The sequence below is a fragment of the Rana temporaria genome, chromosome 2 (genome assembly GCF_905171775.1).
Source record: "Rana temporaria chromosome 2, aRanTem1.1, whole genome shotgun sequence".
Lineage (NCBI taxonomy): Eukaryota > Metazoa > Chordata > Amphibia > Anura > Ranidae > Rana > Rana temporaria.
This window is the reverse complement of record NC_053490.1, coordinates 102,948,697-102,968,268: the sequence shown is the minus strand read 5'-3', so window position 1 is coordinate 102,968,268 and position 19,572 is coordinate 102,948,697. Positions and strand designations below refer to the sequence as shown.

General features: G+C 43.6%; 1 protein-coding gene across 1 annotated transcript in view; it reads right to left on the bottom strand.

Moving 5' to 3' along the window:
- Window positions 1-651: 651 nt before the first annotated feature.
- Window positions 652-19,572, bottom strand: part of LOC120929305 (sterol O-acyltransferase 2-like) — a 243,464-nt gene continuing 224,543 nt past the window's right edge. The window contains exon 15 of the mRNA XM_040340633.1: window positions 652-974. Within this exon, the coding sequence (XP_040196567.1) occupies window positions 953-974 (22 nt within the window). The 3' untranslated portion in view covers window positions 652-952. The remainder of the gene's footprint in view (window positions 975-19,572) is intronic.

Sequence of the window (19,572 nt, the reverse complement as noted above, 5' to 3'; positions counted from 1 at the left end):
TCGGTAAGTTTGAGCCTGGATATTCCATGTTTTTGTATGTATATGCGCCCTTTGCAGCGCTCCTTATTGTATAGACCAGTCATAGGTAGGGGCAGTGACTTTTGTTTGTTGTATTTATGTCATTGTGGTCAGGCAGCGCACTGGCACCTTTGCTTCCATGTGCAGACAGAATTCTCACCGCTCCAGGTGAGCCTCGTGATGATCAGGGGTTGTTGAACCACCAGGGTGCTGGCAATGCGGTAATAGCAAAAAAACAAAAGAACAAAAGCTGGACAGCCGCACTCCAAAATTTTCTTTAAAGAGATGTCTTTATTTTTCAACTGTGCATACAGTCACTGCAAGCCCACAAAAACCAGTAGGGGCAGTGACTTTTGTTTGTTTGTAAGGTAGGGGCGCTCCAACGAACATAAAAATATAGGAGTAAAAGCGTCCCAGAGCAGTTACCTGGCAAATGAGTTCATATTTAAAGGAGAGCTGCCCCTTCCTCAGAACAGATTAGAATATTTTTCGCGTTTTTGTGTTGCGCTGTGAGGATTAAGTCTTCCATTTTATTTATTTATTCCATTTTGTGGAGCCAAAAGACTTACGGTCGGTGGTTGTGTTACTCTTCCAGTTGGAGGGGGTACAGAGGATTTGGGAACATTCAAAAGATGACAATAAGGCATTTTATTGACACTAAGCCCTTAATGATACATGAGGCTTTGTATTAGGTTACTTTTTAATACTTTATATAGGGTACATTGACTAGAAAAAAACACATTTGCTTGCAGAAGTACAACTGATTGTTGTGATGTAAGGGATTTTTAGTGATCTGTACAATAAGGTCCATACATCCAGTCAATGGCAAATGTTTTGGACTTTTCTGTGCATAGGGCATACAATTTACGTATGGAAAGTTTCTAGAAATGTATTTGGTTCTTTGGTCATAAGTGGCAGGACCATGAGCGAGGTGTCACAAGTCCCCAGAATGTTTTCTGCAAAAAAGAAAATCCATGGATAAAGTGATTTGTCAAAGTTATTTGCATTAAAGTGACAGTAAAAAATATTCTTAATCTATAAAAATAAAATCATCTATAATAAATAATCTATACGAATCCACTTTAATGGCCCTGTAACCTATTTTTATGAAATTGTCTCTTTCTGTGTTTTTCTGCCTCCTTGTAATACCCTCCTGGAATTCCCAAACCTCTTTTCCCACCCCTCACTTACATTTGTTTGGAACAAGTAATGCATGTTAATTGCGGTCACGTGCATTGCTCTATTCACATTACAAATTCCATAGTCCATAGTCCCTAGTCCATCTCCGGAGTGAGAAAGAGAAGGTGGCAATGTTCCTACAGACAGTAAGTTTATGGAGAACAAACATAGCCACCGCCTAACAGAAGGTCAGGTCACAGCAGCAAAAAAAAAATACATATTTGAGAATTTGTTACAACATTTCTGCAAAAGACATTGTTTATGACAAGAAAGATGATTGCTAAAAGGTGGATGTCAGTGTTGACTTCAACAGTGAACTGACTGTGGAAGGGAATTTCACATCCTTGCCACTCTTATGCCTAGTACACACGACCGGTCTTCCCGTCGGATAATAAACTGATGGTTTTCCCGACAGAACACCTCTCAGCCTACCTTGCATACACACGCTCAGACAAAAGTCTGGTGAACTTTTCACTGCCAAGAACGTGGTGACGCAAAAGACTACGACGAGCCAAGAAAATTAAGTTCAATGCTTACAGACAAACGGTTTTCCCGCCAGGATTTTTTCCTGATGGGGAAAAAAGAGATCCTGCTCTCTTTTTTTGTCCGGCAGTTTTTCAGTCGGAAAAACTGCGATGGAGCATACACACGGCCGGGATTCCCGACGAAAAGCTCTCATACAAGTTTCCCATCTGAAAAAACGGTCATGTGTACGAGGCATTACAGTAAAGAAACCCTCTATGTAGTTTAAGGTTAAACCCTCTTTTCTTCTCATTTTAATGAATGACCAAGTGTCTTGTTAAACTCCCTTCTGTGAAAAAGTTTTATCCTTATTGTGGGGTCACCAGTACTGTCTTTGCAAATTGAAATCATATCCTCTCTCAAGCATCTCTTCTCCAGAGAGAATAAGTTCAGTGATCATAACTAGGGATGAGCCAAACACCCCCCCGGTTCGGTTTGCATCCAGAACATGCGAACTGACGGAAAGTTTGCGCGAACTTTCGAACACCATTAAAGTCTATGGGACTCGAATGGGAGAAATCAAAAGTGTGAATTTCAAAGGCTAATATGCAAGTTATTGTCCTAAAAAGGGTTTAGGGACCCGGATCCTGCCCCAGGGGACATGTATCAATGCAAAAAAAGTTTTAAAAACTAATGTTTTTTTTGGGAGCAGTGATTTTAATGATGCTTAAAGTGAAAAAATAAAAGTGAAATATTCCTTTAAATATCGTACCTGGGGGGGTGTCTATAGTATGCCTTGAAGTGGCATGTGTTTCCCGTGTTTAGAACAGTCCCTGCACAAAATGACATTTCTAAAGGAATAAAAGTTATTTAAAACTGCTTGCAGCTTTAATGTAATGTTGGGTCCCGGCAATATAGATGAAAATTATTGAGAAAAACAGCATGGGTAACCCCCTCCCCCCAGCCCATTACCAGGCCCTTTGGGTCTTGTATGGCTATTAAGGGGAAACCCCGCACCCAAATTAAAAAAGAAAAGGCGTGGGGCCCACAGGCCCTATATACTCTTCTTAACAGCAGTATACAGGCTGTCCCAAGAAAGGCAGGGACTGTAGGTTTGTTCTTAAGTTGAATCTGTTTGTAATTTGGAACAGGTACATTTGTAAGTGTAGCTCCAGTCCAAAAAATATATTTATTAAGCTTTTTGGATATCCTAGGGAAGGGTTATCACCCCTGTATAATTTGTTTTTGCTGTCTGCCCCTCTTCAGAAGATTTCACCTCACTTTCTGTCCAATGACAAATGGATTTAGAAAATTTGTTTTTTTTAGGAAAACAAGGATTGGTGATAAAGCATCAGTGGAAGAGGAGACACCTTTTTTCCCATATTAAAACTCTTACAGGAGAGAATTTCCCTTCCTAGGGGTAGATTTCCTCTCACTTCCTGTTGTCTTCCTCCGCTTTTAAGTAGGAGTCGTTTGTAAATTGGATGTTTGAAAGTAGGGGCCTGCCCTATATACTCTGCAGAAATTTGGGCCTTAGGTGTTGGTGTTGCCACAACACTGTAAGCCCTCACACTTACTCTTGGTGGGCACAGGAATGGGCCCTGCTGTGAACTATTATATCAAGAATTGTAATTATATGCCCCTGTTGAACAGGGCAGAAAAAATTGGGCCTTTGGTAGTGGTGGTGCCACAACACTCTAAGCCCTCACAACTCTTGGTGGGCGCAGGAATGGCCTTGCTTGAAATATTAGATCAAAAATTACAATTACATGCCCCTGTTAACAGGGCAGAAAAATTGGGCTTTAGGCTCTGGTCATGGTGCCACAACACTGCAACCTCTCACAGATACTCTAGTTGGAGTGCAGGAATGAGCCCTGCTGCAAAGTATTACAGAAAAATTGTAATTACAGAAAAATGGGGCCTTAGGCTCTTTTGCTGGTGCCAGAACCAAAAATGTTATTAAAAGTGTAGCGCTAACCCCCAAAGGAGCCGCTGGTTTGTTTTTGGGATCGGCATATTGAGTTACCTTGATATGGCCCAGGGGTGCAGTTGTAGAAACAAAACAGTGAGCGAAGGTCCAGACAGTGAATAAAGGTTTTTTTCTAACTGCTTTATTTTCCAGCCAACACAGCCATCATCAACATAAACTGGGAAGGACAAGGTTGATGAAAGAGAGAGAGAGAGAGAACCTTGCGTATCAGGCCTGGATATTAAATGGAGCAGTCAGTACTGCTCTGTATAGTACCAATTTGTAAGTCGTGTACCGCATCTTCAGATTCAGCCCTGATGCCATCTTGGAATAGCCACAGTCCTGCATGATGAAATCACCAGCGACACACACGCTCACATGCAGTGCAGCCACTGGTCAAGGTACTGGCAACACTCCATTTCCTTGCCAGGGGCTCATTCCAACCTACAAGTGGAGTCGTGTCTGGGATGTCACAATCCACCATGAGCAGATGTGTGCACCGGTTGTCCCGCAATCCTCCACACGCATGTCCCCACCACATCAACAAACCCACCCATGAGCATCTGCGGCAGAAGGCAATGCAGGATTTCTACAGAATTGCCGGATTCCCACGCACATGTGGGGGCTATTGATTGCCACACATGTGCCACTACGCCCCCCCCCCAGTGCCACAGAGCACATATTACCGCAATCGTAAGCAGTGGCATTCCATTAACGTACAGGGTGATAGCCCGATGCCCAATGCCTCATATGGCACGTCCGGGCCAAACCCCAGGGCAGCCACGACAGCTACATATACCGTCAAAGCACCATCCCAAAGAATTCGAACAGAACGTGTACCAGGGACAGCTGGCTGGTTGGTGAGTGACCGTGTCCAGGCATGACTGTCCGACCCCATGATGCAGACACGGGGTCGGGGCACATCCTCCTGTCTTTTCCTTCCAGGTGGCGGATCACCCCCCTGGTCTGTCACTCCTGGCAGATGCCGGCTGCATGCCCTCCAATGCAAGGGCAATGCGGGTGAGGACAGAGTTGGTCTCCACCTGCATCTGCAGTTGGCGGGTGGTGGTCTGCCGCTGGTGGCGCCTGGTCTGCCTTCCCTCCGCCTCGATGGCAGCAGTGTTGGCCTGTATAGCCTCTCCCAGGCTCTTCACCTCTGCCACGAGGCCTGCTGCTGTGGCCGGCAGCTCCCCAATGGCCAGGGTATGTCGCTCCAGGCTGGCCTGCACATTAGAGCCCAGGTCACCAGATGGTGAGGGACCCCCTGCCACCATGTGCTGCCGCATGGCCTCCAGGGTCTGGGCTTGGTCACCCATGCAGGTCACCATGGCAGCGCAGTTAGCGCTCACATCCTGAAGGCTGTCAGAGATGGAGCTGCTCTGCTCAGCCTGCTGCGTGAGGCACTGCTGCACAGTGGCTGCGGTGCCCTGCACAGCCAATGTGCATTCAGCCTGGGCCTTGGCTGAGGAGGCCAGGCTGTCTGCCACATGGCGCAGGTCACCTGCTAAAGCACCCAGGTGGTGTGTCTGCCGGGCCTTCTTGGAGGGCTCCGGGTACACCCCTGGTCTTTCGTATAGCCTTCCAGGTGGATGGAGTGGCTTGTTCCTGTCCGGACTGGGTAGACCTGGAGGGGGTTCCCCTGGATGGGGTAGCCCTGGAAGGGGTTCCCCTGGATGGGGTAGCCCTGGAGGGGGTTCCCCTGGATGGGGTAGCCCTGGAGGGGGTTCCCCTGATGGGCGGGGAGGTGTCTGAGGGTCCGGGGAATGTGGAAGGCTCCTCATAATAGAGGCATTCCTCTTGGTGGATATCCACCGGCTCCTCCACAACAACCTCTAGAGGAGAGGTGTGGGCACTCCCCTCCACCAATATTATCAGGCTTCCCAGGGGGTCAGGCTGAGGCACAAGATGTTCCGGGGATGGCATGGGTCGGACACCGGCAGACGACGGCCCAGCTCCCTCCAGCACATCTATGGATTTCACAAAACATTCACATGTTGGTGGACCCACACACTTGTCACATGTTCCCTTCCACCCTTTCACATGCTACACACCGAATGGGGCAAAAAAAAAAACACATACCTGTCCTCAAGTCCTGGTCACTGGAGTCAAAGCCCTCAATGCCCTCCACCTGCTCCCGCTCCAGACAGCTGGCGATGACCTCCTCCTCATCAGTCAATCTCAGAGATGAGGCTGGTCCTCCTCCCATGCCCCTGACGTGCCTCCTCATACTGGCCAGCTTATCCCAGACCCGACGTCTCATATCATTTATCTTCTTATTGATATCGTCGGGGGTCCTGGTCTCATGCCCAAGGGCATTAACATCAAGGGTGATCTTCTCCAGGATATCCCTCTTGCGTGCCTTGCTGGTCTTGGCACTGTGGGCACCATGGTGCTACACATCATATTTGGCTATTGCAGATATCAGTATAGCCCTCTCCTCCATAGAGAAATTTCTCTTCCTCCTCTCCTTAGCAGCTGCCATGGCTCAACAAAAGTACTTTGCTCCAGGGGGGAAACAAGCAAACGGATGTACTTTTGCGCTGGATGGGCACATGGCTGGGCGAATTTATGCGCTCGGCGTAAGCCGGTGGGCCGGCGTATCCCAGGAAGTTGCGCCGGCGTAGCTGTGAGCATGCGCACAGGGGTGCTGTCAAACGTCCGCGTCACTGCGCATGCGCCGTTCATGATACGCTGGGCGTAAAACACTGTTCCATGCTCGGACCATCATTTTCATGGGGTCACACCCACTTCCACCTACGCCGGCTTATGCCTTCGAAATCTAAGCCACGCAGACGCAGCTTGGGGAGCACTGGCTTCCTGAATTCCATGCTTGCCTCTCTGCGTTGCGTCGGCATAGCGCAAAGGAGATACGCTATGGCGGCATAAATATGCGCCGATGTATGTGAATCCGGGCCAATATATATATATATATACACACACACATACAAAGCCTGGAATGCATATATATATATATATATACTAAATATACTGGAGCTCACTGAATCAACTGCCTTCTAAATCTACCTAAATGAAATGAAATGACACCGTCTCTCTCTATCTCTCAACGCCGCAACACACTACACAAGGTCGACATGCAGGCAGCCTTTTATAGTTTGGGGCGTGTACTTTATCCCCTTGAGCCATGATTGGCCAAAGACAACCTTTGGCCAATCATGGCTCTCTGTGCTGACGGCGCTGTGATTGGCCAAAGCATGCGGGTCATAGTGCATGCTTGGTCAATCATCAGCCAGCAATGCACTGCGACGACGCAGTGAATTATGGGCTGTGACGGCCCATAAAGTTCGATCTTCATCGAATTATGGGCTGTGATGGCCCATAAAGTTTGATCTTCATCGAACGATCGAACAGCCGATGTTCAAGTCTAACTTATGTTCGACTCGAACTCAAAGCTCATCCCTAATCGCAACCATTCCTCATAACTAATATCCTCCAGACCCTTTATTAGCTAGAAATTATTTGAATATACCTCATGGAGTGGGATTGTGTAGGCAACACAAAAAAGGTTTCAAAATGTATAAAAAATTATATCAATTTATTACAAAAATAGATTCAGCATATACAAAAATATCTCAAAAATTACATGAATGTACATTATACAAATCGTGAATGATGCAAATACTGTCCGGCATACGGTACCATCACCAAATTAGGGAGGTAAGTTGTAGCTGAAAGCCGACGCGTTTTGAATGCTACGCATTCTTCATCATGGCATAAACAAGTATTACATCTGAAGTAGATCAAAAAATAATGTAAATATTAAATACATTCACAATATAACATTGTACTTTCTTCATTTAAATACAGAAACAGCACATATAATAATATACCTTCTTCATCAAACAAAGAAAAAGCACATATATTAGTGAAAAAAATCTCACCTATTGTTTAAAAATTCCGCGCCAAAGGGGGTGGACCAAAATGCCCCCCGATGTCCTGGGACCCAGATGTCTCCTATTGCAGGCTGCACCATACAGAGAGGTCCCTATTTGGTTTCACTCATAGAGTGGATAGAACCAATTGGTTCAATTTGAGTGGCGTTGAAAAACCTATATAAGGGAGATAGAATGAGGAAAAAGCCACCCCAGGGGAATAGGAAAGAGAAACATAAAGTTCTCATCAGTTTGTATAGAAATATGCCAGTGTTAAGCATCAATTCATCGGTTGGAAATTGTATTCCAAGCAGTTCATGAAACTTACCACCAGTGAGTGGGAATCCTGTGTCCAAAATCCAACTAAATCCAGGTAAATCCTGAAAAGGGTTTCTGGTTTCCCCAGGCAGGTTCCCTCTCCTCTTCCCCTGGGGTGGCTTTTTCCTCATTTTGGTCTATATTTGGGGTTGTCTATACCCATCTACAGCATGGGGGACTTACAAGGGGGACAATGGGAGGAGTTAATGACTCAAATAGAGCGGAACTACCAGGGGAAGGAACAATTGGATTCAGATCTGCTTTACCTCTTCTTTAATCTAACTAAAACATTGGAGAAAAAATCAGCCTTACATTGGCATATCCAGTCTATGGAGAGATACATATGTGAACACATCAATCCGATCAGATTGAGGATCCAAATTTTCCTGATACTTGAAAATATCAGTAAAGAATTAAAAGTTAATTGGGAAAGCAGTCTGAATGAATGTTCCAAAAGTTTAATGCAATTGCTACAGAATGAATACAGATTACAACTACAGGTTCTAGATAAAGAAATTGAATCAATATACGCCCGCCTCACACCCCTAAAAACTCTGGATGAGTACATAGGACAGGAAAATAAGCTAAAGGAACATCTAGAAAATTTCAGTAAACAGATTCTTATTAAAAAAGAAAAAAAGTACTGGAGAGATAAGAACGCCTTCTGTGAAGGTAGGGCATACAAATGGAATAAAGACAAAAACAACAAAAAATTTAAAAACACAAATTCTAGAAAACCCAATGTCCAACAGAATGATTATTTGTCCGATGCACCCTCTAACTCTTCCTCATCAGCTTCTTCACATACAAGCCGGGCGTCGGCCAAGAGAAAGGGTCCCTTCTCGAAACATGGGACAGAGGGAGAAGTCCAACAAACCAGCAAAAAATCCACCACGGATTCCCAGGTATCCTTCTCACAAAATGAAAGGGGAGGTAGCCTGGCGAGGAGGGCTTCTAGTGGAAACACTAGGGGTTCCCCCTCAAATAGAGGTAAACTTTTTCCCCGTAAAGACATTGGGCCTATCTCGAAAGTCTCACGTACCCCCTTAGATAATTTTTTGGAGAAGAAGGGGGTGTTATCAACGCCCCCACTTTTCCAAACACAGATGACCATGGATCTGGCAGTAGAGATACCGCAAGAGGAGAACATAATAACATCATAAATTTATCCTCACATTCTCTAACAGCAGTTGAGCAGGAAGTTTTATGTCTTGGACTTTCCTTCTGCCCCACAAATAGTACTGACTCCTTTGAGGTAATCAAGGATATTAACCTATTTGCACGAAGACTTTTTTACAAAGGTCTCTATTACAAACATACAAAACAGGAAGATGAAGTGGCCCCTAATCTCAAAGCGGCTGATTTTAGAGCCTTACGAGACTTAAATCTCCTTTTTCAGGAGAATGCCTCACTTGATGAAGCATGGGAAGAGGAACTGAGGGAGGAAGCTGATGGGGAAATTGAGGAAGGCAATATTTTTAAAATTAAAAACTTTAGAAGGAAATCTAACAAATTTCCTGTCTTGAGTCTTAATCCAGCGATTTCTTTATTTGTCAAACAGGTTTCCAAAGAATTAGAAACGCTAAAAAAGGACAATAATCACAGAAATCTGACCATTGAACAGCAACATGCATTGAAAACCCTTAAAAATAGCCCGAATCTAACTTCATAAGGGCGGAAATGTGGTTCTAATGAACAACATTGACTATGAGAGAATGTGCCTTAAAATCCTGAATAATAGACAATGCTATAAGAAAATCACAGCAGCAACTGTGGATAGGTTCAATGGGGAGTTCTATGAGCTTGTGGACAATTTTTACAGTAATGGCAGTATTATCAAAGATGTCTGGGACTTTATTAGAACACAGCACCCACGACAACCGACCATGTATTCCCTACCAAAGGTGCACAAAAACCTACTGGATCCGCCTGGACGTCCAATCATATCAGGCAATGGATCAATATCCGAGGGTGTCAGTCAAGTAATTGACCACTACCTCCGGCCCCATGTACTTGATCTACCATCTTATACTAGAGATACAATTCATCTTCTTCAGATGCTGGAGGATCTAACCATACCCCCAGATGCTATCCTAGTAACTATAGACGTAGAATCGCTATACAACAGTATTCCGCACAAATTGGGTCTAGAAGCCATTGAGCGGGTACTCAAACAAAGACCAACTACAGATTGGAAGTTTAATCACTTCATCCTTAGGCCCTTTTCACACTACAAAATAAATCCGTTTTAATAATCCGTTTTAAAATCCGTCAGATAATGTTAAAAAACGGAAGTTATACGTCCTTTATAAAATATCATTAAAGTCTATGGGATTTTTTTATGTTCCGTAAAGATCCGTAATAGTCCGTTATAACATACGGACGTTAGTTATAACGGAATATGTGACGGGTCTTGCACTATTTTTTGTAAATTATTTGTCCGTTGCAAGTAACGGATATATTAACGTCCGTTATATTTTAACATTGAAGTCTATGGCACATGGACGTTAGTAAATGTCTCCGTAAATGTCCGTTATGTTAACGGACGTTAATTTTACTGAGCATGGATATTCAGGGGAACCCCGCTGTCAATTTAAAACAAAAATGACGTGCGGTTCCCCCTAAATATCCATAACCAGACCCTTCAGGTCTGGTATGGATATTCAGGGGAACCGCGCCGTCAATTTAAAACAAAAATTACGTGCGGTTCCCGGTAAATATCCATAACCAGACCATTCAGGTCTGGTATGGATATTCAGGGGAACCCCGCCGTCAATTTAAAACAAAAATGACGTGCGGTTCCCCCTAAATATCCATAACCAGACCCATTATCCGAGCACGTTGACCTGGCCGGCCGCAGAAAAGAGGGGGGGACAGAGTGCGGCCCCCCCTCTCTCCTGAACCGCACCAGGCCACATGCCCTCAACATGGGGAGGATGTCCCCATGTTGATGGGGACAAGGGTCTCATCCCCACAACCCTTGCCCGGTGGTTGTGGGGGTATGCGGGCGGGAGGTTTATCAGAATCTGGAAGACCCCTTTAACAAAGGGGACCCCCAGATCCTGACCCCCCCCCCTGTGTGAAATGGTAATGGGGTACACTGTACCTCTACCATTTCACGAAGGAAGTAAAAAGTATTGTAAAAAAACACACTGACACAAAAGAATAAAGTCCTTTATTAAAAAAAAAAACATCACTGTCTTTCCTCTTCATGGTCTTCCCCAGTGACGTAGCAGAGGTACGTCAGAGGGGGCAGGGTCACGTGACGGGTGGCTCTGCCTCCTCTATATAAGAAATGTCACCGCTTCAGCCGCTCATTCGCTGGGCTGTGCCCAGCGGTGAGAGGAGGTCCGGGATGCTGCTGCGCCGGATGGATGGATCTTCACATCGCCGGAGCGGAGATCACCCGACGCTGGATCTTCTCATCGCGGGAGATCACCCGCACCCGTCGCAGGATCAGGACAACGCTGGAAGCCGGGAACGAGTGGATTTTTCAGCGCTGGAGTTTTTTTTTTTTTTTTTTAATAAAGGACTTTATTCTTTTGTGTCAGTGTGTTTTTTTTACAATACTTTTTACTTCCTTCGTGAAATGGTAGAGGTACAGTGTACCCCATTACCATTTCACACAGGGGGGGGGTCAGGATCTGGGGGTCCCCTTTGTTAAAGGGGTCTTCCAGATTCTGATAAACCTCCCGCCCGCATACCCCCACAACCACCGGGCAAGGGTTGTGGGGATGAGACCCTTGTCCCCATCAACATGGGGACATCCTCCCCATGTTGAGGGCATGTGGCCTGGTGCGGTTCAGGAGAGAGGGGGGGCCGCACTCTGTCCCCCCTCTTTTCTGCGGCCGGCCAGGTCAACGTGCTCGGATAATGGGTCTGGTTATGGATATTTAGGGGGAACCGCACGTCATTTTTGTTTTAAATTGACGGCGGGGTTCCCCTGAATATCCATACCAGACCTGAAGGGTCTGGTTATGGATATTTACCGGGAACCGCACGTCACTTTTGTTTTAAATTGACGGCGGGGTTCCCCTGAATATCCATACCAGACCTGAAGGGTCTGGTTATGGATATTTACCGGGAACCGCACGTCATTTTTGTTTTAAATTGACGGCGGGGTTCCCCTGAATATCCATGCGACTTCTGGAGATGGACTTCAAGAAAGGGTGAAATGTTTTTTATTAACGGACGTTAGAAAGGAATGATATAACGGATGTATACGGATATATACGGATAAACATTATCCGTTTTCAATAAAGGAAGAATGGTAAAATATTTATCCGTATGTATCCGTTATTAAATCCGTTAATAAACGTCCGTTAATAGGTGTAATACGGATATTATAAAACGGACATACAATCCATAGTGTGAAAGAAGCCTTATTATGCTGGATTTCATTCTCCAACATAATACCTTCCTTTTCCAAGGCTCCCACTACCTCCAGGTACAGGGTGTTGCTATGGGGACGTGCTGTGCACCCTCATACGCAAACCTGTACCTGGGGGAGTGGGAGCGGGAATTTTTGTTGGGAGAAAATGCATCTATGTGCGCTGCCAACATTCTTGTTTGGCAGCGTTACATAGATGACATTTTTATTGTCTGGGACGGTCAGGAAAAGGAACTCATAGAAATGTTGAGGCTGATGAACATGAACAGCTTCAATCTTTTCTTTACCATGTCATATAATGACATAGAGGTCAGCTTTTTGGATATTCGTATCTTCAAAGAATCTGATGGTACAATTAGCACATCTTTATTCAGAAAAAAAACGGCAGGAAACACTCTGCTTCACGCGGAGAGTTTTCATCCTGAGGTTCTGAAAAAATCTATTCCATATAGTCAGTTCCTTCGGATTAGAAGGAATTGTTCTACGGATGCTGACTTTCAAAAGGAGAGCGATTCCTTATCTGAACGCCTTCTGGTGAGAGGCTATACTAAAACCAGCCTGAAGAAAGCCTTCAATAGAGTGAGAGACACCAATAGACGGTCCCTCATTTTCAAACCCAAAACTGTCGATAACAAAAAGGAAGAATCCAACACTAGAGCTACGATAAACTTCTCCAATGAACATCAAAAAATCAGAAAGACGATCTCCAAGTTCTGGCCTATCTTAACAGAAGACCCAATTTTGAAAAACTTGATTACCAACCAGCCACAGATTACTTTCAAAAAAGCCCCTTCTGTAGGTACGTTGCTAGTTCAAAGCGAATACAAAGGAAATAGCAAAAAAGATCCTTGTAAAACATTTGGCACATATCCTTGTGGAGCATGTGCCCAGTGCTCAGTTATAGGGAAGAGAACCACACTGACACTGCCAAATGGGGATACCTTCTCCCTGAAACATTTTGCTAATTGCAAAACTCGGGGAGTGGTATACCTCATGCAGTGTCAGTGTGGTTCATTCTATGTGGGAAAAACCAAGCAAGAATTGCATAAGCGGATAGAGAAACACATGCACTCTATGCGCATCTGCAACCTTTACCTCCCACTTGGTCTACATATAGCAAAGCATCATGGCTATCACATGCCTAATATCAATTTTACTGTGTTGGACCGTATCCAAATTCCCTTACGAGGGGGTGACTGGAACAAGATCCTACTGCAGCGTGAAATGCGCTGGATTAGGTATCTGAGGGCCACTACACCCCCCGGTCTCAACGAGAGTGAGAGCTTTAGACCTTTTTTGGAGGGATTTTCCTCTGGCAAAACTGACTAGGGTTTCAATCAGGGAAGAATAATTCTACCCCTGTTTTGATCTCCTAGTAGACTTTTCTCCCAATATAATAAAACTTCCCTCTTTACCCCACTTGGGTGGGTTCACTAGACAATTTCATGTTAGGGCCAAATGTAAATATGACACTTAGAAACATGGGGGGTTTTCATATTATTATATATATATATTTTTGGAATTGTGTTTTGCAATTTGTATGTTAATTGACTCAATTTCCCCTTCTGTTAAGAAACTGCATATATGCAGACAAATTGTAGGGGATTGAAGCCAAAATTGTAAATATGGACATTCTGTCCCTTTATTCAACTTGTCTTTGTTTTTCTGTTTTGTAGCTTGGGGATGTGGGACATGGGCCATTTACCGGACGGTGGTGTCTCTATTGCTCATTTGCAAGTTGTTTCCATTTTTTCCCTATTTTTTGACTCATCAGCTGCCAGGGGAGACATTGGGTTCTGTACCCAAATGTCCTCATAACTTGCCATAAGTGAGGCAGCAATACCTCCTTTGGTGAATATAAAAGGCAGCTGTGGCTTTTTACTCCCTATGTGTCTCCCAGTGGTTCCCAAAAGAACTGCAGGAGAACAGTACCTCATAAACCCAGGCAATTTTTCTTTATAATCTAAGCCTGGGCTTGGCCCGTTTTTGCTATTTATTTCAAGCAGTGATTAATGTCACTGCTTGAGTTTTCTACCTCCCCACCACCTTCTTAACTACACCGCTTTGATCAGGCTGTTCTCCCTACAAGCCTGGGCCCTTTTCTAAAATGGCCACTGGGGAACTTCCGGTTCCGGTTGAGATGTCTTCAGACGTCTCATCCATAACCATCCAATAAAATGGCCGCGGCAGCACTTCCGCTTGCGGAAGTGACGCAGATCGATGGGCAATCGAATCCGTTAGCAAGATGGCCGCGGCGTCACTTCCGGTCACGGAAGTGACGCCGATGTATGGAGAATCAATGACGGCGCTTTAATGCGCCTGTCAGGAGCGGCGTTTTTTGAAGGAAGATGGTGCCACGCATGACCAGCTTACAAACAACCATAGGCTGGTACAGTATAATCAGTGCGGCGATTGAGGGGAGGAACACATCACCTGAACAGAGTCAAGGTAGGTACTTAAGGAGGGCCAAGAGGGATATGTGGTGTTATTCCCTCTCCACATTCAGGAGAGCAAGGAGCTATTTTTTACCCCCAAGGGGAACCTGCCTGGGGAAACCAGAAACCCTTTTCAGGATTTACCTGGATTTAGTTGGATTTTGGACACAGGATTCCCACTCACTGGTGGTAAGTTTCATGAACTGCTTGGAATACAATTTCCAACCGATGAATTGATGCTTAACACTGGCATATTTCTATACAAACTGATGAGAACTTTATGTTTCTCTCTCCTCTTCCCCTGGGGTGGCTTTTTCCTCATTCTATCTCCCTTATATAGGTTTTTCAACGCCACTCAAATTGAACCAATTGGTTCTATCCACTCTATGAGTGAAACCAAATAGGGACCTCTCTGTATGGTGCAGCCTGCAATAGGAGACATCTGGGTCCCAGGACATCGGGGGGGCATTTTGGTCCACACCCTTGGGCGCGGAATTTTTAAACAATAGGTGAGATTTTTTTCACTAATATATGTGCTTTTTCTTTGTTTGATGAAGAAGGTATATTATTATATGTGCTGTTTCTGTATTTAAATGAAGAAAGTACAATGTTATATTGTGAATGTATTTAATATTTACATTATTTTTTGATCTACTTCAGATGTAATACTTGTTTATGCCATGATGAAGAATGCGTAGCATTCGAAACGCGTCGGCTTTCAGCTACAACTTACCTCCCAAATTTGGTGATGGTACCGTATGCCGGACAGTATTTGCATCATTCACGATTTGTATAATGTACATTCATGTAATTTTTGAGATATTTTTGTATATGCTGAATCTATTTTTGTAATAAATTGATATAATTTTTTATACATTTTGAAACCTTTTTTGTGTTGCCTACACAATCCCACTCCATGAGGTATATTCGAATAATTTCTAGTACTATGGGATGATGGCAACCACATGCTGTCATATGTGAGTTGGTCTTTTTTCGACCCTTTATTAGCTTGCCCTTCTTTTTAAATGCTCCATTTCCAGTACATCATTCCTGAAGACTGGTGCCCAGAACTGGACAGCATACTCTAGGTGTGGCCGGACCAGAGTACTGTAGAGCGGGAGAATTATTGTTTTGTCTCGGGAGTTAATCACCTTTTTAATGCATGTCAATATTCTGTTTGCTTTGTTAGCAGCAACTTGGCATTGCATGCCATTGCTGAGCCCATCATCTACTAGGACCCACAGGTCCTTTTCCATCCTAGATTATCCCAAAGGTTCTCCTGCCAGTGTATAGTTTGCATTCATATTTTTGCCACCCAAATGCATTATTTTAAATTTTTCTACATTAATTTGTTTAGATCTTTTTGCAAGGTTTCCACATCCTGCAGTTATTGCAATGCTTCGTTTAGTATCATCCGCAAATACAGAGATTGAACTGTTTACCCCATCCTCCAGGTCATTTATAAACAAATTTAATTGGGATTGGTTCCAGCACAGAACCCTGGGGGACCCCACTACCCACCCCTGACCATTTTGAGTACTCCCCATTTATCACCACCCCCTGAACTCACCCTTGTAGCCAGTTTTCAATCCTTGTACTCACCCAATGGCACATGCCAACAAGCCTTATTTTGTTCAGTAAGGCCTCGTACACACGACCGAACATGTCCGCTGAAACTGGTCCGCGGACCAGTTTCAGCAGACATGTTCGGTCGTGTGTACGGCCTATCGGACCGTTTTCCAGCGGACATTTGTCCAGCCGACCATTTTCCAGCGGACAAAAATTTCTTAGCATGCTAAGAAACATGTCCGCTGGAAACCTGTCCGTCGGACATGTTCGATGGTTAGTACACAAAAGCATCGTACAAAAAACCCGCGCATGCTCAGACAAAATGAGGCGACGGGAGCGCTCGTTCAGGTAAAACTCGCGTTTGTTTGTGACATGGCACATTCGTCATTTTAAATATCTATTGTGTCATTTATTGCCTCGTTTTTTTTCTTCGTTCTCTTGCTAGAATAAACCCGTTCTCTTGCTGATGCTATTTAGACTGAGTTGTCCCATACTGAAATGTTACATTTTTTGCTTGTGATGTAAGATTTTTTAAATGTTTGCTAGCCAGATGTTGCATCTTTTTTTGGTCCTCCACATGTATATATTTATGTTCTTTTTAGTTAATGTTGATCTTATATTTAAAATTTTTTTTTTTTGGTTTCAAGTTATGTCAACATTGTGTTTTTTTTTGTACTTGCTAAATTTTTTGATTTCTTTTGTTGGCAAGTTATGTCAACATATATTTTTTGTGGGTGTTTTTTTATTTTTTATGGTTTACCAAGTTGGCACACCAAATGTCCCCCCCCCCCCCCAAGGAGTTTGTGTCCTTTGTAAATGACACATTGTATTTTTTTAAATGTTTGATGCCTAATCACCACAGTATAAAACACAATAGACAAGGTTTTAACGTAAAGAAAAAAGCCATTTATTTTGGCAAATACAAAAATTATAAATAACCAGAACGGCATCACTTGATCAGATAGAAAAATACATGCAGACTTGAAATTCCAACATGATCAAGGAGAAAATGGCAAACCTCAGGAGGCACCATCATGGCTTCAAACTGGCCGGCTGGTCAGTCAAGAATGCACTCAAACAGAAAGCACACCCAAATCCAGCACTACCTGCAAAGAACGCACGACAAACAGATACGAGCGGACAGGACGCCACTGCAAAGGAGAAACGACCTGAAAGCCTGTACTGTTTGTCAACTACGATCCCGCAAGCACACACACTGAACCCGAGAATACGACCTGTAAAGCTCGGAGACTAAAAAGCGCGAATCGGCTCTAACCAAACCTTCGCTAACACGAGGGAACACGTAACTAGCAAAAGCGGAACAGAGGGCGGCGCCGTTGACTTTGGACTTTCCCTTTATAGTGACGTCGTACGTGGTTTACGTGCCCGCGTTATGGTCCGAGGGGATTTTTGTCCGCTGGTGTGTGACAATTCAGCCTTGTCTGCTGGAAACGGTCCATCGGACAGGTTTCAGCGGACAGATCCGGTCGTGTGTACGAGGCCTAAGAGTTTATGGGGAAATGCGTGAAATGCTTTTGCAAAATCCAGATACACCACATTTACGGGCCTTCCTTTATCTAGATGGCAACTCACCTCCTCATAGAAGGTTAATAGATAGGTTTGGCAAGAACGATTTTTCATGAATCCATGCTGATTACTGCTAATGATACCGCTCTCCGTACTAAAATCTTGTATATAGTCATGTTAGGCTAACTGGTCTGTAATTCCCAGGAAAGTATTTTGGGCCCTTTTTAAATATTGGTGCTACATTGGCTTTTCTCCAATCAGCTGGTACCATTCCAGTCAGTAGACTGTCAGTAAGAATAAGGAACAATGGTCTGGCAATTACTTGACTGAGTTCCCCTAAGTACCCTCGGGTGCAAGCCATCTGGTCCCGGTGTTTTATTAATTTTAATTCTGTCCTCTGTTAACCAATACAATATCCTGGCAGAGAAAATTTGTCTGTTCACACTTTTAGCATGTATGGAGGAATCTTTTAAGCTGGATATCCAATAATAGAATTTTGTTCACAATCATTTTAAGAATGTTTGTTTGATTGTCTAATCGTTAATGGGGTCAAATAGATTTTAAAGGAAGATGATGGGACTTTAAAAAAGGTACCAAAATAATAATTGAGCAAAATATGAAAAATTACAAATTTTATTGATCAACATAGTTTCTTTAAAACAACATATACATAAAAAACAAATTGTCTATGCGACACGTGCAACCACTTCTTACTCTACATGTTTCGCTCATAGAGCTCCTTCAGGAGATTTTGAAAGTATTGCAAGGAGTTTTTATTAAATTACTACAAAAGAAACAAAAAATATGAGATATCATGTACTTATACATTGATAATACAAAATCACATTGGGGCAAGCAATTACGCCTGCGCATCCATAGATACGCAGCGTAATTGCTAAGTAGCGCCGGCGTATCAACTTTCTGTATTTAGAAAGCTCGATACGCCGACTGTAGCCTAAGATACGACTGGCATAAGGCTCTTATGCCTTTGTATCTTAGGCTGCATTCTGACGCTGGCCGCTAGGTGGCGTTCCCGTAGTTGTCAGCGTAGAGTATGCAAATTGCATATGAAAAAGAATAGGTACAGCGCAAAAACTGGTGTTGATCGATAATACCTACACTTGAAATATAGGCATGTAAATTAGTGATAAATAGTGGTAGATAGTGACACCTATACTAAAAACATAAGTAGGTATATATATATGAACATATATATAAATATATATATAATAAATTAAACATACATTCTTAATGTGCAAAAGAACAAAAAAATCATGCTAGGTGGAAAGCACTTGAGCTAAGTGAAGTCCAAACGTATATAGTGAAAAATAAATGAATAAAAAGTCCACAAAAAAATGACAATCCAATGTGAGTCAGGTGAGAGACTGAAAGGTATTCAGAGATGTGACACCAGAAATGATCCAAATGGTCTATCCACCAGACAAGCACCCAAGTGGTGAAGTGTTGTAGTCTGCTTACCGCAATGAATGACCACTACAGCGGTCAGTATGGACATAGGGTATCTTTATAGTCTCCCAACAAGACTGGATGGTATGCAATTCACAGATCCTAAATGAAACCTTCAAAAGTGTCTCGGGAGGGAAAAACAAAAGAGAATCCCCATAGCGTGATACTGCTTCAAAGTAGCGATAATTTATTATAACATTTTGCACTTACAGTCTCTCATCTGACTCACATTGGATTGTCATTTTTTTGTGGACTTTTTATTCATTTATTTTTCACTATATACGTTTGGACTTCACTTAGCTCAAGTGCTTTCCACCTAGCATGAATTTTTTGTTCTTTTGCACATTA